The sequence below is a fragment of the Malaclemys terrapin genome, chromosome 13 (genome assembly GCF_027887155.1).
Source record: "Malaclemys terrapin pileata isolate rMalTer1 chromosome 13, rMalTer1.hap1, whole genome shotgun sequence".
Taxonomy (NCBI): Eukaryota; Metazoa; Chordata; order Testudines; family Emydidae; genus Malaclemys; species Malaclemys terrapin.
The window spans coordinates 3,650,978-3,675,378 of NC_071517.1; the positions used below are offsets into that span (position 1 = coordinate 3,650,978).

The 24,401-nt window shown below is 57.2% G+C and overlaps 1 protein-coding gene across 6 annotated transcripts in view; it reads left to right on the forward strand.

The window, feature by feature from the left end:
- The window catches only part of SDK2 (sidekick cell adhesion molecule 2), a 157,601-nt gene that overhangs the window by 85,827 nt on the left and 47,373 nt on the right, over positions 1–24,401 (forward strand). For all 6 annotated transcript variants that reach the window (XM_054047856.1, XM_054047860.1, XM_054047862.1 and 3 more), the window contains exons 3-4: positions 15,348–15,454; positions 20,356–20,503. In XM_054047856.1, coding sequence (XP_053903831.1) covers positions 15,348–15,454; positions 20,356–20,503 — 255 coding nt within the window. The remainder of the gene's footprint in view (positions 1–15,347; positions 15,455–20,355; positions 20,504–24,401) is intronic.

Consider the following 24,401-nt stretch of genomic DNA (forward strand, 5'->3'; position numbering starts at 1 on the left):
TGCGGCTTTCTTTCCCCTTTCTCCGGAGCCGAGTTTAGCCAGCCCTGCCAAGAGCTCGCTCCTAATGGCACAATTACTGCGCTGTGCAGCCCTCGGAACGGGAAAATCACTCACCGTTTTTCAGCAAATACCGGTTTCAGGGTGGAAAAAAGTAATTACGTGGGTCAAAATTGTTTATCATCTTTAGTTTTCTTCACTAGCCGGGGTTTCTGCTCGGAGCAATTGCTTTACCAGTGCTCCTTAGTGAAGTTATTTCACAATTAACAATGAATTCTGCCGCCGCTGGAGAGAGTGTTTTCCCTTCAGGTACATTGGGAGGAAGGTAATTGGATTGTGGATTTTACTGTTATAATACTTAGTACAGGGGACTCCTGGGTTCTAATCCTGGCGCTGCAAGTCGCTGGCCTTCCTCTGTGCCCTCAGTTTCCCCTCTTGCTAAGGGGTTCTCGTAGGAGGGTGTGGGGCTTAATGCACTCGTTAAGCGAATAGGTGCCGCTGGGTGGAAGGAGCTTTCAAAATGCACAACGTGATTATTTATTTGTATTGCGGTAGCGCTAAGAGGGCAGGCCCCAAGCCCCAAAGGTATTTAGGCACCTTGGTTTCAAGGGGAATTAGGCACCCAAATTCCATTGAGGGGCTGGGCCCAGGGACCTGTTATGCTGGGCCCAATACAACACCAGTCAGGGTCCCTGCCCCAAAGCGCCCAGTTTCAGACGAGACACAAGAGATGTTGACAGCAGACCCCAGAGGAGCACCTGGGAGCCGGCAGACAGCGACAGGATGGGGTGAGTGCTGGCCATGTATAGCTATTCACTCTCTGAGCGGTTCCATGGCCCGGGCTATGAAGTAGTGCCCAGTTTGATTTGTAGTTGTTGTTTAAAGTGGCGCAAGGGCGGCTCAGTTACCAAGCCAGCTGGGTAATCTCTGCGCCCTGCTCCTCCCGTCCAGGAAGGAAGCAGTTCAGGGAATTGTCGCCCGGTAGCAGCCCCGGGTGCAGCTGGAGAAGAGAAGCACCGGCCGACTCCTGGCTTGGTCGCTCTGTCGCTCCATCCTCTCTCTCCATCCAGGCGTTTGCCCCGGGAGGCCCGACTGGGATCAGTGGAGATGCAGGCCAGAGCGTTTGGAGTTGGCTGATAGCCTAGGATTTGATGGCTGCCCTAGACATTGGTTATTGTCTGTGTCACCGTCTGGCCCCAGGACCGAGCCAGGACACTGTTGCGCTAGGTGCAGTGCAAACACAGGACAGAAAGCCAGAGCTGGCAGCCTGCTCCTGTGAAACTGGGGTGTCCAAGGTGCCAGCTTGCCTGCCCAGTGGGAAAGGCCTGGACTGCGAGATGGGAGCACTGGATTTGGGTTGGCGTCTTGTTATCCCTTGCACCCCCCCTCCGGGCTAGAATAGCTTTGGCGCAAGGCTCTCTGTGGAACGGCTTTACCCAGCTTCGCAGAGTGAGGCAGTGGCAGGGCTGGCCCAGGATCCCAGGTGTCCTGTTTCTGCCTGGACTCCAGTCCCTCTTGCTAATTTCCAAAGTGAGCACCGTGCCCCCCAGCCTGGCTTCTGCTCCGTTGCTTTCGTTTCCCACCTTGCACCAGATCCGGGTGCAGTCGCGGGCAGCCCATCGTGGGTGGAACTGCCCTGGCATCCTTCCCCCCGCATACACCGAGCCCTCGAACCGACCGAAAAGAGCAGGGGTCGCCCAGAGACGTGCTGGGGTCCTACCCCCGGCAGCGGAGTAGGAAGGAGCGGGGGCACGAAGGCTCATTAGCCCAGCGAGGGGTCCTGCGCTGCCTTTCAGGCGTTATGGCATTTGAGACTAATAAGTTCACTTTTTTTCTTTTTAAAGAAAAGAACCTGTCTCCCAGTTTTGCATCGCGTTTCCATAGCAACTCCCCTTTTCTTCCCTCCATGAGTCAGGGCCCGGCACACAAAGGGGAGTGACTTGTGGAGGTGCCGAGAAGGGCGAGGGGGAAGGATGCGGGTCAGGGGGTTTGCCTCAGAGCTGGCGAGCTTCCCCCGTGAAGCGTGCTGGGCTCACTAGCTCGTTGTGGCTCTGATCGCCCGGCCTGCAGGGCGCTGTGAGGATACAGGAGATCCCTGCGCTGGTTAGCTTGCTTCTGTGCACCAGTCTCTGCAGATCAACTCCCACCCTTCCCTTTTACCTGCCCGGAAAAATCCAGGGGAGGCTGTCAGGGAAAAGCTCAGAGAAGGGGTTTGTCCTTCCTTAAGGAGAAGGCAACTTAACCCAGCGTCTCCAGAGCGTTTGAGGCCGAGAAGTTAGAAAGATTTTGCCTAGCGTGTGCTGCACTCGCTCTACCCCAGCCCCGTGCGCGCACACTCCTATAGCTCGGGGCTAAGACATTTTTCCGTGGTGTCTCTCTCCAGCGGGTTCTCCAGAGGCTGGGCTCTTTTCATACACGGAATCATAACATGCAAATCAGGCCGTGCGAGGTCTTTAATGAAACCCTCCGAAGGAAAGAGCTTCTCTGGCGGATTGAGGATATTTATTTCTCGTGCAAGAAATTGAACATGCAGATTGGTTAGGGCTGGTAATTTATCACATGAGATTGTTGTATTAGGGTTTGCAGTGAGTCCTGCTCCCTTCTGAAATTACATCGTGCATCTATTAGAATATGGACAGACAGACGGACGGACTCACACACACGCCCCTTTCCCTCTATTAAATACATTCTCATTCCGCTTCCATCCTTTCTCCCCTCCACATCTGGTGCAGGACTCAGCGCCCACCTAGAGGATTGCCCGTGGCTTCCCACGAGCCCAGAAACCTTCTGCCGGAAGCGTGGAGACTAGGAAAATTTAATTAGCTCCTTGGCTTGCATATTAGCTTCGTCAGACACGTCGCTCACCCCCCAAAACATTTTTGCATGACTAATTCCCCACAAGGCTCTGGTTTGGGTTTCCTTTGCTACGGCACAGCCCCCACGCCGCCTTGCTTGGGCCGGATGCCTGCGGGTTCTCTTTCTGGCACAGGCTTGTCGTTTTGGCTCTTGTAAGACCTTTTTTGGAGGAAGCTGGGAAGAAAACGGGCCCGGTTCTGCTCTCGCTCCCACGTAGGGTGACCGGACAGCAAGTGTGAAAAATCAGGACAGGGAGTGGGGGGTAATAGGAGCCTATATAAGAAAAAGCCCCAAAAATCGGGACTGGCCCTATAAAATCGGGACATCTGGTCCCCCTACTCCCACGGGTTTCACTCAGGAGTGGCTCCACCCAAGTCAGTGGTTTTGCACCAGTGCGAAGCTGACGCAAGCAAAAGCAAGAATCAGCTGCTCAAACCAGTGAGCAGAATCCCAGTTTGGTTTCTGGGCTCCTTCCTCAGGCGTTACAAGCAAATGGGCACCAGCCGTGGGGATGTGAGCTGAGCGAAGAGCTCAGGATTGGGCCGTCTGATCGGAATTGGCCACAGTGATGAGGGAAATGCAGCCAGTTAAAAATCAGATGCACGCAAACCCTGCGAGGATCTTGAAAGTTCAGTGAACTTTACATTTAAAACAGAGGAGGGAGGGGGAATGTGAAGGGTGGGGAGCCCAGGACATGCCCTGTCCATGAGCCTTTGCCCTGCCTGTGGGCAGCCAGAAGCTTGTAGGCCCACTTTCCCGTGAGTCAGACGGCACCGCGTGCCTCGTCTTGGCCAGGTTTTGCCAATCCAGGGATTGGGGGCGGATTGGAGAAGCAGCGGGTTTGCAGTCCCGGCTCCAGCTGGCGTTCCCCACGCACGGTGGTGAGTCCCCACCCCCTCCCTACGGGAAGCTGCTGATCCTGCACTTTCTGGGTGTTGTTTAGTTTTAAGGGTCTGCTCAGTGCAGCGTGTGTGTGTGCCAGTGCCGTGTACTGGGGGCAATCGGAACCGCTCTGCTGTCTGTGACAGGCCCTGTGCTGCTCCGAGGTAGTGGAGACTTTCCTTTAACTCCCGTGGCAGGGAGGCGTGCTTCCGGAGCAGGGGGTTCTGAGTTCTAGCCCCATTGCTGGCGGGAGGGTCCGTGCAGCCGTGGGCTGCAGCGCAGGGTCCCCATCGATTTATTGAAGGGGGATGTTTCCCGATTCTAGTTGGAAAGAGACGCTTTATTGATTTTTAGGTTTTCTCGTGAGCCCTGGCCTACCGAGGTTGGTATGTTGTTGCAGGGTTGCTCTGGAGGGCGGGGCTGCGTGTGTTATTGTAGGGTAGCCAAGCTGTGCGTGTTGATTGGTTACTGGGGAGGGGCGGTGTCTGTGGAAGAGCGGGGGTTACAGAGCCAGTGTCGATTCGTGAGTTTGGAGCAGCAGGCTGGGAAGGCACTCACCCCAGCGGCGCAGGAAAGTAGGACATGTTCCCGGCCTCCTGCCCTGACCTTGGCCACGTCCCTTTTAGATACTGAAACATGAATCGCCGTCTTGTTATTTGTGCCGCTCTCCGGCCCGACGTGGTGGGGCTCTCCGCCCCCTGCGTGCCGTAGGAAGCCAGCAGATTAATGCATGTGCATAAATTATTAAACAGCTTATTGTTCTAGCCGGACCAATTGAGCTGGCGATTTACAAGGCCGCCGGAGTTACTGGAATTCCCCTGACCGCAGCAAAATGCCTCTTTGGCAGGCGCCGCCGAGGATGGCTCTGGCCGCCTGTGTCAAACTGCAGCCTTCTCCAATCAGGAGCTAATTGAGATTCAATAACACCGTTAACACGACCTGATTAAATACCGGGGGGATGGTTAAAAACACATTGAGTGAGGCCCCTCTGCTGCGGCTGGCCACTGCTCCCGGCATGTGGGGAGCTGGTAAATCTTGCTAAGTATGTTTTAATGCTCTCTTGCCGTTTCATTATCACACAATAACGATTCCAGGACATGTCCCCCTGTAGGATTCGTTAGTCGTTATACAGTATGTTAATCAAAGGGGCTGTGCCAAGGCTCTGAGATCCCAAATCTATGGAGCTGCTGCTTTCCGTGGCCTGTGTTTAAAGCGTTACACGGACCTTGCAACGTTCTGGTTTTTAATTTGCCAGGGCAAATGCTTCAGCGGTGACGTCTCCTCACCCCCTGAAATAAATCAGCCATGAAACATCCCTACAATAACAAACCAGCCTGCACGATCCTGGGCAACCCTACGATAACAAAGTGAGTGTTAATATCCCAGGGCTCGTAAGCAGCCGTATTGTACAATAACGCACTGGCACTTGCAACCCAACCCTCACGAGCGACCCTACGATAACAAAGCGACATGAGCTTTGGGGTGATGTCTTGGGTCAGGCGGCCACACCCCAAAATAGCCCAAATGCCTTTGCATCGGACTTGTTGCCACAGAGGGACGGGCTAGCCACGGTTTCTCGTTGTTTCACCTTCATGGGAGGAGAGGGCTGGGGAAGGAGCCCACAAGGGCATCTCCCACCTGAACCAACAGAGCAGATGAGCCTAGAAATCCCCGTGTGTTGCCTCCCCTGGGCAGAAGGGGCTGTTTTGCCAGCAGGTTCGCCCAGGGGAGCGGGTGTTGGTCATCCCCCTTTTGGAGGGGAAGGGCTTTGGGAGATGGATTCCCTGGGGCAGCTCAGGGGCCGTTCCTTTTCTCTGCCCCTTGGCCTTTGCTGCCCCGGCATTGAATGCAGCGTCATTCTCCCAGGCCCGGAAGAAAAGCGCCTGCTGCATGGATTGATTTGGTTTAGCCCGTGGTCAATGGGATTTCAAACGGGGGTAGCAGCGCGGTGACAGCCCCGGGGGCTTGGAAAGCCACTGAGCTCTCAGGGGCTCCGGCCTGGTGCTTCAGAAAAGCCATGAAGCCACCTGCATAATCTCTCCCTCCGTGGGCTGATCTCCCTTCCTGAGCCCTGGGCCTGGAAGTCTGGCTTGGCTTTTCCTTCTAACTCTCGGTCATCGCTCACGTTTGCACGGCCCAGACGGTTCTTCTCTGTGGGCATGGATTCCCCCCAGGAACAATGTTCTCTCGATCACTGAAAAGCCCTGAAAATCAATGCCAGCAGCCCAGCACTATGGGCGACCTTCCAATAACAAACCAGTGCACGTCCCCGCCCTTGTGAGTGACCCTACAATAACAAACTAGCTCATATCCCCGCCCTGTGAATGACCCTACAATAACAAATCAACACGTGTATCCCCGTCCTGTGAGTGACCCTACAATAACAAATCAACACGTGTGTCTCCGCCCAGTGAGTGACCCTACAATAACAAACCGGTCTGCCCCAGCCCAGTGCTGGTGAGCAGCAAAGCAGCACCAAACCAGGCTGTGCCAGAGGACAGGCCGTGCCGCGAGGTTTCAGTGCCACCCCTGAGGGTTTATACCATAAATAAAACTTCCTGCTTAATGATTTCAGAGCTGCCCACCTCTGCATTGTGGTCCCCGATTAATTCCCGTCCCCGTGAAGGCAGCCCCGGCCCTTCGTCAGGCGAGCGCCTGCACTCGGTAACGATCCTCCCAATGCCAAGGGAGATCAGAAAGAAAACAAAATTAAAGCCAACGTAGAGAAAAGCCTTTACGGAGGCCAGCCGTGGAGCACAGAGCCCCTCCTCTGATTCGGTTAATAACTGCAGGCCAGGCTGTGCTGAGCAATTTGTTTCCTTTCTCTGGGCTATTTCCATCCATTCAGGTGCAAACCGGGCCAGCTCCTTAATGGCCCCTTTTCCTCTGGTGGCAAGGAGAAGAGGCCCGTTAACTGGGGTGTCTCACGTCAGGGACCCAGCGGAGGATCTCTTCATTCTCTCCTGGCAGGCCCAAGGAGACGGCGCCGAGGTGTTTGCTGCACTCCACAGAGCCTGGCAGCTCCAGACACTGACACGCTGCTCATTTGATAGAAAAGGCCGGCAGGGGAGTGAGCGGGGAGATTGAATTCAAATGCGTCTCTAGCCCTGGCTCCCCGGGGCTTGGCGGACCCTGCGCTGGGCCGCATTAATCAAGGGCTTGGAGTGAATTGGACAAGGGGTCTGGTACCCTCCAGCACACAAGAAAACGCGGTGGGGTGAAGCAGCGTAAGAGTTTTGCATCTGTCTGTGCACTTACACACAGACACGTCGTACGCTCGTCAAGCAGAATGCATACGTGTGCAGTGCACACGCTTGTGCATGCACACGGCACGTCCATGAGCAGGCTGCATGTGCACCAGGCATGATGCAAGCCCAGGTATCATGTAATGGGTGCTGCTGAGGATCAAACCAGCGAGAGTTACCCATACGCCAAATGTGATCTGATCCTCTGTGTGAGCCGGCAAATATACGCAAGGCAACTCAGGCCACACGGGTGATACTCAGACCTTCCTGTTTGTTTACATAGCAGTTTGTGTGCTCTGAACCCTGCACAGCCGCTTAAGGCAACCGGGCGTATTCTCATCCCCCTTTTACAGATGGGAAACTGAGGCACGGAGCGTGGACATGGCCCCAGGTCACACAGTGAGACAGTGTCGGAGCCAGGAATGCAGCTGCAGAGTCTTCCAGCTGGGCCAGCCGCAGCACCCTGCCCCCTTCGCCCTCCCCCCGCCAGCCCCACACCAGGCCTTGGCATGTGTGTTTCCGGGCCCCGGTGTGTGCACATACGTGCGTGTGCATGTCCATGTCTGCGTGTGTGTGTGAGCACGTCTGTCTCTACGCCGGCGTTGGGGGTGCGGGTGAGATTTATTACCGAGGACAGTGCAAGGAGAGTCTGCCCATTATTCCTGGTGTCCGCCTCGGCTCCTGACAGCTCGGCGGAATTGAAATATCTCGTTTAAAGCCAGTCAGGATCTTGGTCGATATCGGGCGTGACACTCAAGGACTCTCTCCCATCGGGCACCGGGCGCGCTCCCCGCAGGGTCAGGCGTGGGCCACAGACCTCTTTTATCCTGGCACCTCGTTGTCTTTGGAACGCCACTGCCAGCTCTGCTGTGCCCACCCCAGCATGGACCCCGCAGGTCCAGTTCTGATCTCCCTGAGGCTGGCGTCAGGCAGGAGAGGCTCCACCCAGCTCCGGACGAGACCCCCTTGGTCTTCTCTCCTTCCCTGGCCCTGGCAGCGCTCGGACCCCAGGCCTGGCTCTGGACCCCAGTGGGGCACACAGGCCCTCGGGGGGACTGCTGGGCACCTTCACGCTGCCAACACTTGCCGGGGGCTCGTCCTGGGCAGCTCGGTCAGACGTTTCCAGCAAAGGCCAATGACAGCGGGGGTTGGGGGCAGTTACCCCGTGCCCAAGGGACTGCTGGTCACTGGCCCAGACGGGGTGGGGGGAAGTGGGGGGATTTGGGCTCTCCTGCTTCTCTCCTGGATGCCGCTCACTCGCCGTGTCTCTCCGAACCAGTCACTGAGCCACGACAAAACGTGAGGCAGGGACAAGGCCGGGGGGCGGTGGGGTCAGCAGCTCCCCCTTAGCGAGCCATCTAACCATGCTCAGCGCAGCAGGAGATCCAGGGCTAGGAGGGGGACGCAACCCCGGATGACCCTCACCCACAGCCCCACTTAGGTGGAGGAACGGTGGCGTCGCAAGCGGGGCGTGGGCAGGCAGAGCTAATGGCTGGAGCAGGAGTCGGGAGGAACGGGGCAGGGGCAGGAGCGATCGTTCAGCCAGCTGGGGGCTCAGCTCGCTCCTGTGCAGCGCGGTGTGTGCCACTGGGTTAACACCCACCACCCCAGAGGTGGCTGCATTTGGCGGTGGAGGCGTGCTGGGATTGGCTCAGCCAGGAGCACTGTGATCATCCAGGGGGGTGGGGAGGGTGCAGCGGAGAGGGAGGTGTTGCAGGAATGCAGGGGCCTGGCGGTGCTCCCTCTGGCCCAAGACGCCCGAAGAGCCGGTGACAGCGACGGCTGCCAGGGAGTCGCGGCTGCTTGGGCTAACGAGGCCGGCCAAGCTGGGGCTTCGAACTCTGGGCGTGCTTAGCTGCCGGTGGGAAGCGGGGCAGGGGGAGAGCTGGCAGGACGCTGGTGGCACCTGGCCTGTCCATTGCGCTGGACAGCCTGAGCCGAGCCCTCAGGAAACGGTTTAGTGGCCCAATGGGGGTCTTAGGCTGCCACCTAGGGGCTGGTCGGGGACCCGGTGGAATTTCAGCATGGTGGTGACTCGCACACGCTGGTGGCTCGCACGCTTTTAACATTCCGTCTGCTCTCGGAACAGCGGTGCCCTGTTTTTAAGACGAGGCCTGGCAAGCCGTGGCGATTAACTCTTGTCTCTCAGGACCCAGGGCCTGCTTGCAGTCATGCACACCAGGCCAGCGTGCGCCTGTCCCCATCTCCGATCTGCCTATCTGCTCTGTTCCTGTGAGCCGGCAGGTGATTGAAATACACAAGGATCCTGCTCTCAGACACACTTGGACAGTGCTCGTCTTATCTCTGCAAATCCCCTGCCAGCTCCCAAGGCCAGGGCAGACAAGTGGTGCGGACAGGAAGACGGCCCAGTATTCACAGCCGACGGCAGCCCTGGGGTCCTCCAGGCTTGTCGATCGTTGTGGAGAGACGGAGGGGTCATCTAGGCTGTGGTGGTGAGTGCCATGAGTTTGCTAGATCTCAGCAATGAGCGTGCCCCCGAGCAGAAGGCCTCCTGTTCCCTATAGCACAGGGATGGACTTTACATTGGGGATGAGCTGCGTTGGCAGATATGCGTCCATGAAGAGCGGGCAGCGCACGAGTGGAATATCACGGGGCGCTGCAGGGTAGGAATGAGGTGCGTCTGCAGAGTTGGGGTGTGTGGGGAGCTGAGAGGTGGCATAGCTGGGGGCTGCAGGTCGGGATTGAGGGGCACTGTCAGAGCTGGGTATGTCTGGAGCCCAGACCTGGCATAGCTGGGGGCTGTGGGTCAGGATTGAGGTGCGCTGGCAGAGCTGGGTGCGTGGGAAGCCCAGACCTGGCATAGCTGGGGGCTGTGGGTTGGGATTGAGGGGCACTGGCAGAGCTGGGTGTGTCTGGAGCCCAGACCTGGCATAGCTGGGGGCTGTGGGTTGGGATTGAGGGGCACTGGCAGAGCTGGGTGTGTCTGGGGCCCAGAGCTGGCATAGCCAGGGGCTGCGGGTCGGGAGTGAGGTGCACTGGCAGAGCTGGGTGTGTGGGGAGCCCAGACCTGGCATAGCTGGGGGCTGTGGGTTGTGATTGAGGGGCACTGGCAGAGCTGGGTGTGTCTGGGGCCCAGAGCTGGCATAGCCAGGGGCTGCGGGTCGGGAGTGAGGTTCACTGGCAGAGCTGGGTGTGTGGGGAGCCCAGACCTGGCATTGCCAAGGACTGTGGGTCAGGATTGAGGGGCACTGGCAGAGCTGGGTATGTGTGGAGCCCAGGAGTGGAACAGTGGGGCGGGGAGGTATTTTGCTGCTTGGGATTGAGGGGCATCATTGAAGATGGAGCGGACGGGGGAAGCTTTGCACAGCACGTCCCCACGATATGACTAGCTCTCCCAGCTATCAACCCACTGATGCACATCTAGGTTATCTCAGGCCCCCTGAGAGGTTCCTTGGGGTGAAACAGCCACTTCCTCGACTCCATTAGCCCCCCGCTTGGCATCAGAGCCCTGGCACGGCAGAGCGCTGCCGCTGCTGCTCCCCCCGGCTCTCTGTGGGGCCTTGAAGTGAAACCTCTTCCTCTTTGTCACATCAAAGGCTCCCGGCTCCTGTTCTCCAGCCACGCATGGGGCAGATTAAATTCCTGGTGTGGCAGCACAGGGACGAGATGCTCAACTCAAGCTCTTGTCTGGGTGCCGGCTGACCGGGTGGGGGGGTGTCGATGGGGGGGCGGGGGGCACTGGCAGTGCTGATGCCCGCAGCGGCTGGGCAGGGGGTTTAATCTGTCAGGCAGCAACTGTCCGTCAGTGTCTTGTTATTAAAGTTTAATTTGAACTGTGTATCAAAAGGACAGAATGCAGCTGAATCAAAGCGGCCAGCGGCACTTTTTAATACTTGATTGGATTTCAGGGGGGAGGCTTGCGTTTCCTTATTTATTTACTCATCCCTGTCTCCGCTTTCTCTCTGTTCTGAACAGAAATAGTCCAGAGGAGGCCCGGAGGTTAATGCTCCGGCTGCCACTCATGCCTTCCAGCTGGGAGGTGCTGCTTCACCCTGCGACACTGCTGAGCTGGGTTCTGGTCCTAGGTCCGCACCCCGCTTGGGCAAATCGCTCCCCCTTCCTGTGCCTCTCTGTCCCCCTCCGGCCGGCTCTAGGCTGTGGACGCTTTGGGGCAGGGACTGTGGGTGCGGCGTGGGGCCCCGATTGTGGTTGTGGCCCCTGTAATCCCCATATGATTAAATCCAGGGGGGCTGAGTGTGAAATCCACAGGGAATTGGTGCCCCATTGGGAGCTGGGGCGAGTGGGGCCTGGCTGGGACGGAGGAGGTAAGCGCTGGTGCCCAAGGGCACCGAAACGAGCCAATGTACATTTATTTTCCTTATCTCCTAATAATCTTCTGAGGCTAGAGAGGGAGAGATAAGCACAGCAGCCGCGGGTGGCGGGGGTGATAAGCAGCTTGGCTTGCAGCTCGATCCAGACTAATCAGAACCGCGCCGGGCTGGGTGACCTTGCCGGGCGGGCCGGCCCTGCTCCCCGGGCAGCCTCACTGGGCCCTCTCCTGGGAGTGGCTGGGCCTGAGGCTGCGTCCTGTCTCTCCAGTCACTGCGGGCCATGGACTCACGCCGGCACAAACTGGGTGGGCTGGGCTGGGCTGAGCCATGAGGGCCTTTCCAGACTGGCGGCACAGCGGCTCAGCCGAGGAGCGGGCAAAGGGCAGAGTCTGCCGTGGGCCGCCGGCAGGAGGCAGTGGCGTTTCGGGGACTAGAGCGAGTTTGTCTGAGTGATGCCTGGCAGCGTTGCTGCTCGAGCTGGAGAAGTTGCCTGTTGCCCCAGGCTGACAGAGCTTGTCTCCCGTCGAGAGCCGGAGCTGGGAAGCCAGGGTGCTCCATGTTCCCCACCCCCGGAGCACTCCTGGGTTCCCTTCATGTCATGCCGAGGAGCTGTCCCGGGTCCCAGGAACGGCCACGCTGACTCACGGCTCGCTTCTCTTTGAGCTGCAATGGGATCGGGTTGCTGTGCTCAGCAATGCTCTGACTGCAAAGCGAGCATTGACCACGGAGTCCGGTAACCTCCGTCTAGCCCCAGGAAAGGGAGATCGCCACTGGCCAAGCAGAACTTCGCTCTTCTGGGGTTCCTGCTGTGTTTGGATTGAGCCTCGGGCCGCTGCGGGGTTGTTTCTCCTGGCTGCCTTAGCCGAGGGGCCGGAGCTACATTCGTAGGAACCTTCGCAGACAGCATGTACGAATGCTAGAGGGGAAATACTAAGACGGGTGAGGTAGGGTGCCTGGCGTGAAATGAGGCCTTGTGGAAACTGGGTGGAACGAGGATAATCCATGGGACGCAGTAATACCAGGGTACTACCAGGAATGGCAGAGTAGTCGTGCTGCTGGGGGATTGGCGCTGTATGTGAAAGACGCATCGAGTCAAAGAAAGTAAAAGGGCAGGATGCAGAGAGAAAATCTCTGTTCCTTGGAGCAGCGAGTCCTGGAATCCACAAGGCGGGCGGCCGTTCTTCATTTAGTGCGAAGTGTCACACAGGGTCTGGTCCAAGAGGTGAATGCAGTTGAAAAGCTTGATAATAGTGATCAGGAAGTGCTAAATTTAACAGCCTGGTCGGGGGGAAATGCCAAAGAGCCCCACCACTTCCAAACGGGGAACGACACGGAAAGGAGGAAGCTAATGAGACGGCACTCGACAGGAGCAGTCGCCAGAGTGACATGCCTGCAAGCTGCATGGAGACTATTTCAAAACACCATCATAGAGGCCCAAATACAAAAGAAACACTCGGGGGGCCAAAAAATGCCCCCAGGGCTCAGCAGCGGAGTCAAAGGCGCGGCTAGAGGCAAAACGTCCTCCTTTAAAAATAGGAGGTCAAATCCTCGTGAGGGAAAGAGAAACGAGCATGGACTCTGGCCAGTCGAGCGTAGAAGTGTACTAAAGTAGGCCAAGAGAGACTCTGAAGAGCGCCTCGCTAATGGCACAGCTCAACCCGTTACAGCCACTTCCTCACCCTCGGAAAGCGGGCAGAACAGGGTTGGTTTCAGAGACAGCCCCCGTGACTTTGCTTCGCTTGAAGCTGATGCCTGGAGGTCAAGTGTGATGCACTGACCTGCAGCACCAGCTCCCAGTGTCGGCCCCAGGCCTTGGCGGGGATCCTCCAGGCAAGGGGCCCCCACAAGCACCAGCCTCCCCCGCCGTGCTGAGCGGCAGGTGTGGGGATGGCGGGGCCATTAAAGGCACAGCAGCAAAGGGGAAAAGCACCTGTGTTAAAGGCTGTAGTCCAGAATGGGGGGAAGGAGCCCTGAGCCCGCTCCTCTTCCCTTGTGGGGTCAGTGGGGCCAAAGGTGGTCCTTCTCCAAGGCCCAGAATAGACCTAAATGTCTCTGTGTCCTTGCTGGGGGTCAGAGCTGTGCAGCCGGGCGCCAGTGACTCAGAGCAGTGCTTTGTCGGGAATTCATTTGGCCTCTGTGAAGTTCGGAGGCTGCAAGCAAAGGTCAGGAGTTCTGGGACAGCCCCTCCAGACGTCTCTACCTTTGACAGCCTGCCGCCTCTCCATCATGTGAATCGCCTCCTATCCCCGACACAGGCGGACACGAGCGGTGGGGGCAGCTGGTGAACACTGCTCGTGTTTCCTGGCAGAAATATGAACTCGACACGTGTCTGCGTTGTGTCCTGTACTGTGAGAAGCGCCGAATCCTGCACCGGGGTGCCGATTTCACCGCAGCAAGAGATTTCTCCCAGCCCACACTTGGCATGGTTGCTTTTTAAAGGCACGCGCTCTACCTGAGGTGTGTTAGAACAAAGGAAGCCACGTGGATGTGAAGCCCATAAGAACGGCCAGATTGGGTTACATAGGCACTGACTCCTTGGGGTGCTCCAGGGCTCCAGGGCTGGAGCACCCACAGAAATAAATAGTGGGTGCTCAGCACCTTCCGGCAGCCCCCTGATCAGCTCCTCCCCCTCCCTCCCAGCGCTTCCCGTCCGCCACAGATCAGCTGTTCTGAAGGCACCGGGGGAGCGGGGAGTGAGGGCAGGGTGCCATCGGGCAGAGCAGGGGTCAGGAACCCCCCAGCAACTCATAAAGATGGTGCCTATGTTGGGTCAGACAAACTGGGGTTCATGAACCCTTGGGGGGTTGTGAAATGTATCAGGGGGTTCTCAGAAAAAAATCCGTAATGACGGACAAAGCTGTCCCTAGGGTCCCCGGGCGCGGGGGCTGGCAGCCCGAGCCCCGTGACCATGACTTCCTGGCAGAACCAGTTTAAGCTTTGTTGTAGTCGTGCGTTGTTTGCATGGACTGCTCAAGACCCTAATGCTTGTGGGAGGAACTCTTTCTTTGAGCTGGCTTCTTAAATACCTTCCTGCTGTTTCACGTCTGATATCTCTGGATGAAACATGTAGGAGGCTTAATCGAATGATATGAGCTACAAAAGTGAAATCTTGGAAGAGTGTTGCCATTTTCATAACGTAATGAAATGTATAATGTAATGATAAATAATAATGCAATAATAAATAGTGTGTAATAAGCTTGTCATAAAAAAATCAAATGATTTCCAAGATCACTGCTTCTATGATTTATGCTCAGGTAAGGGAGAAAATCCCTGGAAATATTCATTTTTAGGAGGGGGGTTCGTGAGATTTGATATGTCCGTGAAAGGGGTTCGCAGGTTGTTAAAGTTTGGGAACCACTGATCTAGCCCAATATCCTGTCTTCTGACAATGCCCAGTGCCCGGTGCTTCTGAAGGAATGATCAGAACAGGGCAATTTATTGACTGATCTATTCCCTTATTGCCCAGTCCCAGTGTCTGGCAGTCAGAGGTTTAGGATCACCTCTGCAGCACGGGCTTGTGTCCCTGAGCATCTTGGCTAATAGCCACTGACTGATCTATGCTCCACAAAGCATCATGGGTAAAAAATGCAACTGTACCCTGCAGGCGGTGTTCCTGTAATACCATTTGCTGCCAGCAGGGGGCGGTCTCTTTTTCCGTCCCCTCCCCCACCCCTCCAGCTGTCTCGTGGGTTGGGAAGTCTATGGTCGTGGCTTTGGAGAAGTAACGGGGACCTGGCGAGTGACTGCAGATCACTGTGGATGCTGGTCGTGCTGGTGCTGCACAGAGAGACGTAAAGATAGTAGGAACTTGGTTAGTCTCTTGGCTGACGTGACAGATTGCGGCTGGCCTCCCAGCGTATCTAATCAGTTGGGTGTCTGTATCTATTTAGAGACTAACACATTTATTTGGGCATCCGATGAAGTGGGTTCTAGCCCATGAAAGCTGATGCCCAAATAAATGTGTTAGTCTCTAAGGTGCCACAAGGACTCCTCGCTCTTTTTGCAGATACAGACTAACAGGGCTGCTACTCTGAAACCTGTATCTATTTAGTCACCTCTCCCTTTCTCCCTCTAGGTACATGATCACATCACTGGACCGCACCCATGCCGGCGTCTACCGCTGCATCGTCCGCAATCGGATGGGGGCCCTCTTGCAAAGGCAGACGGAAGTCCAGGTGGCATGTAAGTCGCACCCTCCTCCATGTCTCCGTCGGTGGGTGAGTCTTTGCCCCAGGAGCTGGAGTGCCCTGAAGAGCCCACCAGAGCCCAAACCACCTTCATGGCCCATGGTGGGCAGATGTCATGGTTCTGAATTATGGTTATGACCGAGGCCGGGGCCCCTCTGCGCTAGGTGAAGTACGAACACAGAACAGCAAACAGTCCCTGCCCCAAGGAGCTTCCAGTCTCATGTCTCTGCATGGGCAGAGCCCTTTGTGAGCAGTGATGTCCTCAGGCTAAATACCTCACTGGGTGTACCTCCCCCGAGTCATTTCCACTCTTGTCGTTAAGAGATGCTCAGTGTGGTAGATTCCGGTGGCTCAGACACTGGCTAAGAGACCAGCTACAAAGGGGTAGGAACTGGAGCTCCGTTTTCAACACACTAAAGGTTCACGGAGGGGGCATCCTGGGACTGGCTGGAAAAGGCGGGGAACCGTGAGGTGCCAAAATGTGCAGATGACCCAAATTTGTACCGTTTGTCAGGACACGGGAGAGGGCGTGAAGAACCTCAGAGGGGCCTAATGAAGCGAGGGGAACGGGCAGCATGACGGTAGTTGGAATTCACTGCAAGACAATACACGCTGGAAGGAATCATTTGAGCCATTCATACACACTGTTGGGCTTGAAATTAGCTGCAACTGGGCCATGAGTCGGGGGTATTGGCAGAGTTGTGAGAGGTTTCCAAGACTGGGATAGCAGTGGGGCTGCAGGTCAGGATTGAGGGTCACTGGCAGAGCTGGGGGGTGGGGAGCCCAGGGCTGGGATAGCCGGGGGCTGCAGGTTGGGATTGAGGGGTGGGGAGCCTAGGGCTGGGATAGCCAGGGGCTGTGGTTCAACATGAAGGGAGCATTGACAGAGCTGAGGGGTGCACGGCCAGACTGGAATAGCAGGGGGGGCTGTGAGTCAGGATTGAGGTGTTTTGGCAGAGCTGGTCGGGGCAGCTTGCCCCACTCCTATCTCAAGTCGGCATCGTCCAGGCTTCACTCAGGAGTAAAATTCACCCGGGAGCGAGAGAAATCCGTTCCTCTGAGTAGCCTTCGACAGGCGCCCAAAGTAAACAGCGTTTATAATCATTATGGAAAGCAAATGCAAACGCTGGTGCGGGGCAAGCCGCCCGCATAAATCAGCAGCGAGGCAGCTGCAGGCGCCCTAAAGAGCGGGAAAGGCTGGAAGGAAGATGATGGATTTCAGGCTGGCGTGAGGCGCGGGATTGCCGGATGGCTCCTGCCGAGCCGTGTGTAGTTGGCGAGTCTCGTCCGTCAGAGAGAGGGGGAAGAACTGGAGCAACGGGGCCCAGGAGCGTGGGGCTGGGAAGCAATGCCGGCAGGGGCGCGGCCCCGACCCAGACAGGGCCCCTGTTTGCCAGGCGCTGCACAGACACCTGGTGAGAGTCGGGCCCTGCCCTGAAGGGCTGATGGTGTAGAGATGAGGCAGGCAGGATCAGGCCCTGAGGCTGGCACCCAGCACAGGAGGCTGGGATGGCCCCTCTCGGGGGCAGGAGGGGAGCACTGGAGCAAAGGCCCCCCGCTGACCATGTCGAGGGGGGGGCGGAGGGTTCTTGTCCTTGAGTGCGTGTCACCCCCCCAGCCCCAGCTTGTCTTCCTCCCTCCCTTCTGTGTCCGGTTCTCCCGGCACCGTTCCCGTGCAGGCCTGGGGCCTTTTGGGATGGGCTCCTCCCCAGGAAATGAGCTTCGCGCGCTACGTGCCCCCTCCCCGACGGACCTACGTCCTTCAGGCGGGAACCTCGCGGCGCTGGGATCAGAGCCACCGCAGCCACCTGAGCAGGCCTGCGCACTCCCGGCTGCCTCTCCAGTGCGGTCGCCAGCGGGCCGTGTAACAGCGATGCGCTGGCCCTGCTTTGGGCAGAGGCCCCATGATTCACCAGCGGGGCAGCCCTCTGGGCTAGCGAGATGGAGGCCGCACGGCAAGCCAGTCTCAGGCTTTTTAACTGTCGGGTCACCTGCCCCTGCTCAGAGCCCTGTCTGCGTGGCAGCCTCCCCTGGCAAGGGAGGCGAATTACAGCTCCTAACTGGCCCAGCCTCTCCCTAGGAGCAAAGCTCTGCTAGAAAGAAAGGGTGGCCTCTGAGTTATGACTCCAGAGATCCGGGTTCAGGGCCCAGCCCTGCCACAGCCTTCCTGTGTGCCCTTGGGTGAGTCACTTCCTCTCTCCGGGCCCCGTTCTCCAGCTGTCCTGGGGGAGAATGATCCCCCGTCGTCTGTTTAGATTTCGAGGGACTGTCTCCTGCCACAGCTAAGTACAGCGCCTAGCGCCACAGGGTCCTGCTCTCAGCTGGGCTCTGTGTGCGACAAATCACGAGCCGAACCAGCCCCTTACCCTAGCCCCAGCCCAGCGTGCGGCTAAGCAGATTGTCAAGGCAGTGCAGACCAGGCTGAGGTATAACAAGCCTGTTGCAGACAACAGTTTTCAAGGTGAAATATAAAAGCGGCAGGACGAGGTTCCCTCAGTCGCCGTCCCTGACACACCCGGCGAGAGCTTTCACCCAGCCCGAGCTGCTCCCGTGGGACTCATAGCTGCTGGATCTGAATATGCAAACGCTCGTCTACGCTTTAGTTTGGGTAACGGAACCGCTCGTTGGCTTCTTTGAAAAATGTGGTGAAAAAGCCACAGTGACAGGCCCGGCGGGCTCTGGCTGGGAGCTGGTGTGAGAACAGGCTGGAAATAAGGCGCACGCAATTCACCGCTGTGACAGTATAGCTAGGGAAATGGGGGACATCCGAGTCACCGGTTCTCAGCAGTAACGAAGGGAAAAGCAAGACTCTTTCTCAAAGCCACGCTCTCGCTTGGCCAGAAGGTGAGGGCTGCGTGCTGGAATCACGGGGGTGAGGGTGTTCAGTGACGGAGGAGGTCACATTAGATGGTCCCCAAGTGCCATTTGAGCCTTATAAATCTATGAATGAAAAAGTACCGGCACACCCAGGTGAGCTCTCCTGGGTTCCTCAGAAACTCGGCCCACCCTCCGCAGTGCAAGGGATTTCCGGGCCGTGGTAATGAGCTGAGGAAGCTGTCTGAGCAAGGCCCCGCTTGTGTCTCCGAGCAGAGCCGAGCAGTGACAGAACGGTACAATCCAGCTGAGCGGTAACGGGGCCTTTGCAGCTCAGGCCTTGGTGCAATGAGTTTGGTGGCTCTGTGTGTGGACTGGGCTGCAGTACCTCTGCAGGGCTCTAGCACGCGATACTTAATCCCGTGGGTTAAAGCAGAGCTCAAGCAGTGCTCTGGGTATCGTGCTGGCCCCCTGCCCAGCGGTGATTTCACTCCAGTGCTGAGGGACTGGCTTTCTCCTCTGGTCGTTTGGATGTGAGCCCCACCCCACTCCTGAGTCACCCCCAAAGCTGGTCCCAGCCAGATCCCCACGAGCCCCGCTCCCGAAGAGTGATGACAAATCAAGAAGCTAATGAGAAATTAATAAGGCAGCTGCGCTAACAACTAATGATAATGGCGAAGTCGTTAAAAAAAGATTCTTTACATGTTTTTAATTACAGCAATTAAGGGAAGTCAGTAAAATATCTCCCCTCCCTCCCCTCTTCCTCACACACCCTAGTTTACTCCTATTTTTTTAAAACCGCGATAAATTTCCAGGGTGCAAACTGCTGAGCAGTAAGAAGGCAGAGTGAGACTCTGACCTTGCTCTCAATGCCACAGTCATGAGTTGGCTCGAACCGTCCACACAACTGGCCTTTCATAGAATCCTAGAATCTCAGGGTTGGAAGGGACCTCAGGAGATATCTAGTCCAACCCCCTGCTCAAAGCAGGACCAATCCCAACTAAATCATCCCAGCCAGGGCTTTGTCAAGCCTGACCTTAAAAACCTCTAAGGAAGGAGATTCCACCACCTCTCTAGGGAACCCATTCCAGTGCTTCACCAATAGGGTGACCAGACAGCAAATGTGAAAAATCGGGACAAGGGGTGGGGGGTAATAGGAGCCTATATAAGAAAAAGACCCAAAAATCGGGACTGTTCCTATAAAATCGGGACATCTGGTCACCCTATTCACCACCCTCCTAGTGAAATAGTCTTTCCTAATATCCAAGAGTGGATATAAATAGTGTTTCCTCCTGCTTCTGTAACTCACTGAGCCCTGTCGACTTCCCCCCATGTGTTGGAGGGCTCGGGGGTTATCCACAGAGGGTTTGGAGCCTTGAATGGGTGTGCCTTCGTTTCCTCAGCTCGCCCTGCATGCCGCTCCCCAAGGTGTGCTCAGCGGGCAGGCTGAATGGAACATGGGGGGGTTGTCTTCGGAGACTGAACTCATGACCTCGAAGCATGAGCCTCTGCCGCTTGGGTTGCAGCACCAGGTCTATTAGTGTGGCAGCAGGAGGGGTTCACAGCCCTCTATGGGTCACCCCAATATGCTATTTCATTGTGGCACCTGGCCCCCAGTGCGCCAGGCGCTGTACAAACCCAGAACAAAGGGACGGTCTCTGCCCCAAAGCCTTTCCAGTCAAAGTCAAAGACATGAGACAAGGAATGGATGCAGACAGGTGGATGGGGGCTGGGGGGGAGGCACAAGGGGACAGTGAGGCAGTACCGGTCAGCATGTCGGGCTGTGGTCTCTGCACACCAGCAGCTGAACCATGGCCGAAGTTTTGTGTCAGCACTGCAGCAAAGGAGAGTCTAGCCCTGCCACGAGTAGGAGACAAAGAGCCGCCCGTGTCCTTCTGAGCAGCGAGGCCAGGACAGCCACGTTGGCCCTGCTCGGGATGGGGGTGAGCGGCAGGCCCATGCTGTGGCAAGGAGACGGACACAGACACTTCCCTCCTTAGCCCACGCTCCGGTGTTGGGCTCTGAGAGCATCTTGCCGGCTCCCTGCCGGCCCTGACGCCTTTGTCTCTGTTTGCTTTCCAGACATGGGCAGCTTCGAGGAGAGCGAGACGCACCAGAGCGTGTCCCACGGTGAAGCGGCCGTCATCCACGCCCCCCGCATCGCCAGCTTCCCCCAGCCCCAGGTCACCTGGTTCCGGGACGGCCGGAAAATCCCCCCCAGCAGCCGCATGTGAGTCAGGTCGGGTCCCAGCCCCAGCCCTGGAGGGACGCCTGGGGGCGGGGAGGAGCTGCTGACTCTAGGGAGTCCAAAGACAGGTGCCCCGGTGGCCCAACGGCTGGGGCCTGCTGCCTGTGGGGGGTTGTCGTGGCCTATGCAGGCAGGGGGTCGTCTAACTAAATAACAGCAAAGCAAGCCTACCCCGACTGCACAAGGCGACTTCCCCCCAGGCCGCCCGCACGGCAGTACTGGGCGCGGTCCCCAGGGCAGCAATCCAGCCAGGCACTAGGGCAGCGCTCACTCTGCATCCTACGGCGCCCCCCTGCAGCAGCACGGCCCCGCAGGGCACGCTGGGGGCAGGAGTAGCGTACCGAGCACACTGGGACGGCGATGTGGTGGCAAACACCAAGCCTTCCTCCTGCACGTGTCCATGCACCAGCTTCTCTCTCCTCTTCCCCGTCTTCCCGCTAGCATCACCCCTCTGCCTGCCAAGTGCCTGCTGCACGTCAGGAGAGAGAGAAACCCCTGAGCACGTCCCCCATCGCCTCCAGGGGCCCTGTACTGCACCTTCCCCTGGGGGAGTGTGCGCTCCGGCGTGTCCTCCCCAGCAAACAGCCCTCTGGGGAGCCAGCCTGCCTACCAGTCCCCCGCCTCCTCCCCGGGCTCTGCGCGCTGATTCTATTAAACGCCCGCTCCATCACCCTGCCCCTGGCAATTACAGCAGATTAATATTCATGGCGGAGTTCAAAGGGGTCCTTGGGAGCGAATCGGCTGGTGTCTGCGGGGTGGAGATACGGATCTGATGAATGCTATCACACTGGCAGAGGCAGGCCAGGGTGGCATGTAGCCACCAGCCCTCGGAGCCCCCTATCTGACCGGGAAATTCGGCTTCCTGCCCCCTGCCTGGTGATTAGCAGCCGCTTATCAACCCACTAGCCATGTCCTGCCCACGCCAGGACAAGCACGGAGCGGGGAGGGGAGCAGCCGGGGGCGGGTTTGTTTAGTCGTTTATTTATTTGGGATTGATTCGCTTTTGTCCCCTAATTAAATTATCAGGCGGCTGCAGGAGCTCGACTAACTAACTACAGAACCCTGTCTCGGAGAGTAGGGAGAGGGAGGAAATGTACCCATGGCAACAATGGGTACCGAGGAGACAGCAGCTCTTCATTTATTTAGCGCAGGCTGGCAGTGATGGAGCTGCTTATGGTGACAGCTCGCATCCAAAATGCAGAGGATTCTCCCCATTTAGCATCCCCTCAGCTCTCCCACTCCTTACCGGCCTTCTGGCATCGTAAGGCCTTGGCCCCCTGGTGCCTCTGGTTCCTTCTCCACTTCCAGACAGCACCTGCACCGTGCCACTCTCTGCAGGATATTCAGTGCTGTCATTTTACCTCTTGATACACTGGTGCGTGGAGGGGTGCCACACCAGAGCCGCACCCACACATACCCCGGGACCCACCAGCGGAGCAGCACTGGGTCCGAGGGTACGTCTCCGCTACAGCGGCACGGCTGCAGCGCTGTAGATGTGCCGCTGTAGCGTCGACCCTTCCTACGCTGATGGAAACGGTGTTCCCGTCAGTGTAGTTCACCCAGCCCGGCGGCTCGGTTGATGGAAGAATTCTTCCGTCCACCTAACTACGTTGCACCGGGCGTGAAACGTTTCCCAGCCTTGAGCACCGGAGCTGGCAGCGTTGACCAGGCCTGAGAGCAGCTGGCGCTGTGTCTTGCCTTGTTTGCATGCAGGACACAGACTAACTGACACTTTCCGTTTTAAACTGGCAAACACAGGAAGGGTTAATTTCCTTTCAGTGGAGTCACCTCCGAGGCAGCAGCCAGTCGCCCCAGGCACTGGGCTGTTCCATACAGTCACTGCCAAGCGGTATCAGTGCAAAGTATTTATTATTATTGTCATTACATTCCTAGAGCCCCTTTCATCCCCGGGATTCCAGGGGGCTTTATAGTCTGGTCTTAGAGCCATCACGGCACCCCCACCGGACAGCAAACCGCCACATGGCACGCCAGCAGAGCCCGGGAATACGGCAAAGGGGCTGAACGCTCCAGGGGAAGCCCGGAGCAAAACAGAACCAGGCCAGGACACTAATAACCCAACTGCTGCGGCACCTCCTAATGATGCGTCAGGGCATTGCTCAGAAAGTATTTCAGAGCAAAGAGCACCCCCTGCTGACGGACCCGTGGAGTGCTGGTTCTTCCCAGCAGAGGGAAGGGGATAGTCCTGCAAAAGGGAGCCACGTTCCTTTTGACCTCCAAGATCTCTGTAGCGATTGGGTTCCCAGCGCTACGCAAACCCCCAGTCCTGGGCGCCTGCTCGCTCAGGTCCCCTGCCTTCGGGATAGCCCATCCCAGCATGCATCAGGGCCCAGCAGCCTTCTGCAGCTGGGTGGGATTCCCAGCTCTGATGGCTCCATCCCGGCCGACCCTGAGTGCAAAGAACAGGTTGGCCCCAAGCTCTCTCCGGCAGCCCCAAGGTGAAAGAATTAGCCCAGGCTGGTCAGTCTAGGGCTGCCACTTTTTCCGGGATTTTGTGGGATCGCACTTCTCACCAGCTCGGCTGGCACAGCTGTTAATGGGATGCCCAGATTATTCAGGGCTGCCACCCCGTTGTCATGGGGCTTCTCAGCCTTGAGACACGCCATTGCTGCTATCAGGGCCACCCAGAGGATTCAGGGCGTCTGGGGCAAAGCGGGGGAGCGGACATACTCACCGGGTGGTACTCCGAGTCTGCGGCGGCGGCGGCGGCGGGTCCTTCGGTTGCTCCGTGTCTTTGGCAGCACTGAAGGATCCGCTGCCGAAGACCCAGACCGCTGTCGGGTAAGTAAAAAGGCACCTCTAGCCAGGAAAGGGATTCTCAGCCAGGGCTCACGGGGCCCGCCGGAGCCTGGGGCAAATTACCCCACTTGCCCCCCCATCTGGGTGGCCTTGGCTGCTATGCCATGACATGCTGCTGCCTCCCAGCATGTGACACCGGTGTCGCCATTGTGCAGTGAGCTTGTCATGCGTGACAGGGTTGTTTGGTCCGAGGGCTGGTTTAAAGTCTGGGCATTGTAGGCCTGGGCCACAGCTCCTGGAGTCGCACGATGAAGAACATCTATATATTTGTAGCTCTCATGCATGCAAAGAAAAGCTTGAAAATGTGAATTGAGCATGACTATTGGTTGCCTGAGTCTGCAGAGAGCCTGAAACAATAGCTCCAAGATGCCTCATTCATCTTAATTCTGAAACCTGCTGCCACTTGAGGAAAGGTGGGGCCACAGCAGGGAGGTGGAGCCATATGGGGGTGTACCTGCATCCCTGGATTGTGCTAAATTGTGGGTCAGGCTGCTTTGAGATCAGGCAGACAAAGTACTGTTTCCTGGACCATCTATATTTTGAGGCCGCAGTAGGGCATTTTGGACTTCTCTCGCAGCCTTTCAGACGCGTGTCAGACATCTCGATCCCCCCTCCCGCCAACCCGACTGCAGGGAGGCAGAGACATTAGCAGAGTGAATCCATCCAGACCCTGCCACGCTCACCTAATGGGAGAAAGTGAAAAGAACTCGACTGGATTTGTCCTTGTTAAACTAGCATTAAGGATGCTTAACAGATGTCGCGGGCGCATCACATTAGGATCCGGAGATAGACTTGACAAACTAATGGTTTTGTTTATCATTGAGAAAATGAATTAAAAAAAAAAAAGCGGGAGCCAGACGAAATGGGAGAGGGAAAGCGCTGGCACTCACGCAGGCTGGAATAGTCTGCTGGGGGAAAAATGGCTCCCTCTCCCCACGCAGACAGATACATTCATAGTGAGACATGCGTTGTCCCCTGGGCTAGTCCTTAGGAAAGATCGCTCTCATACCAGCCTCCTTTTGGCTTGTGTGCTCACCTACCTAACGCACACACACACAGGTAA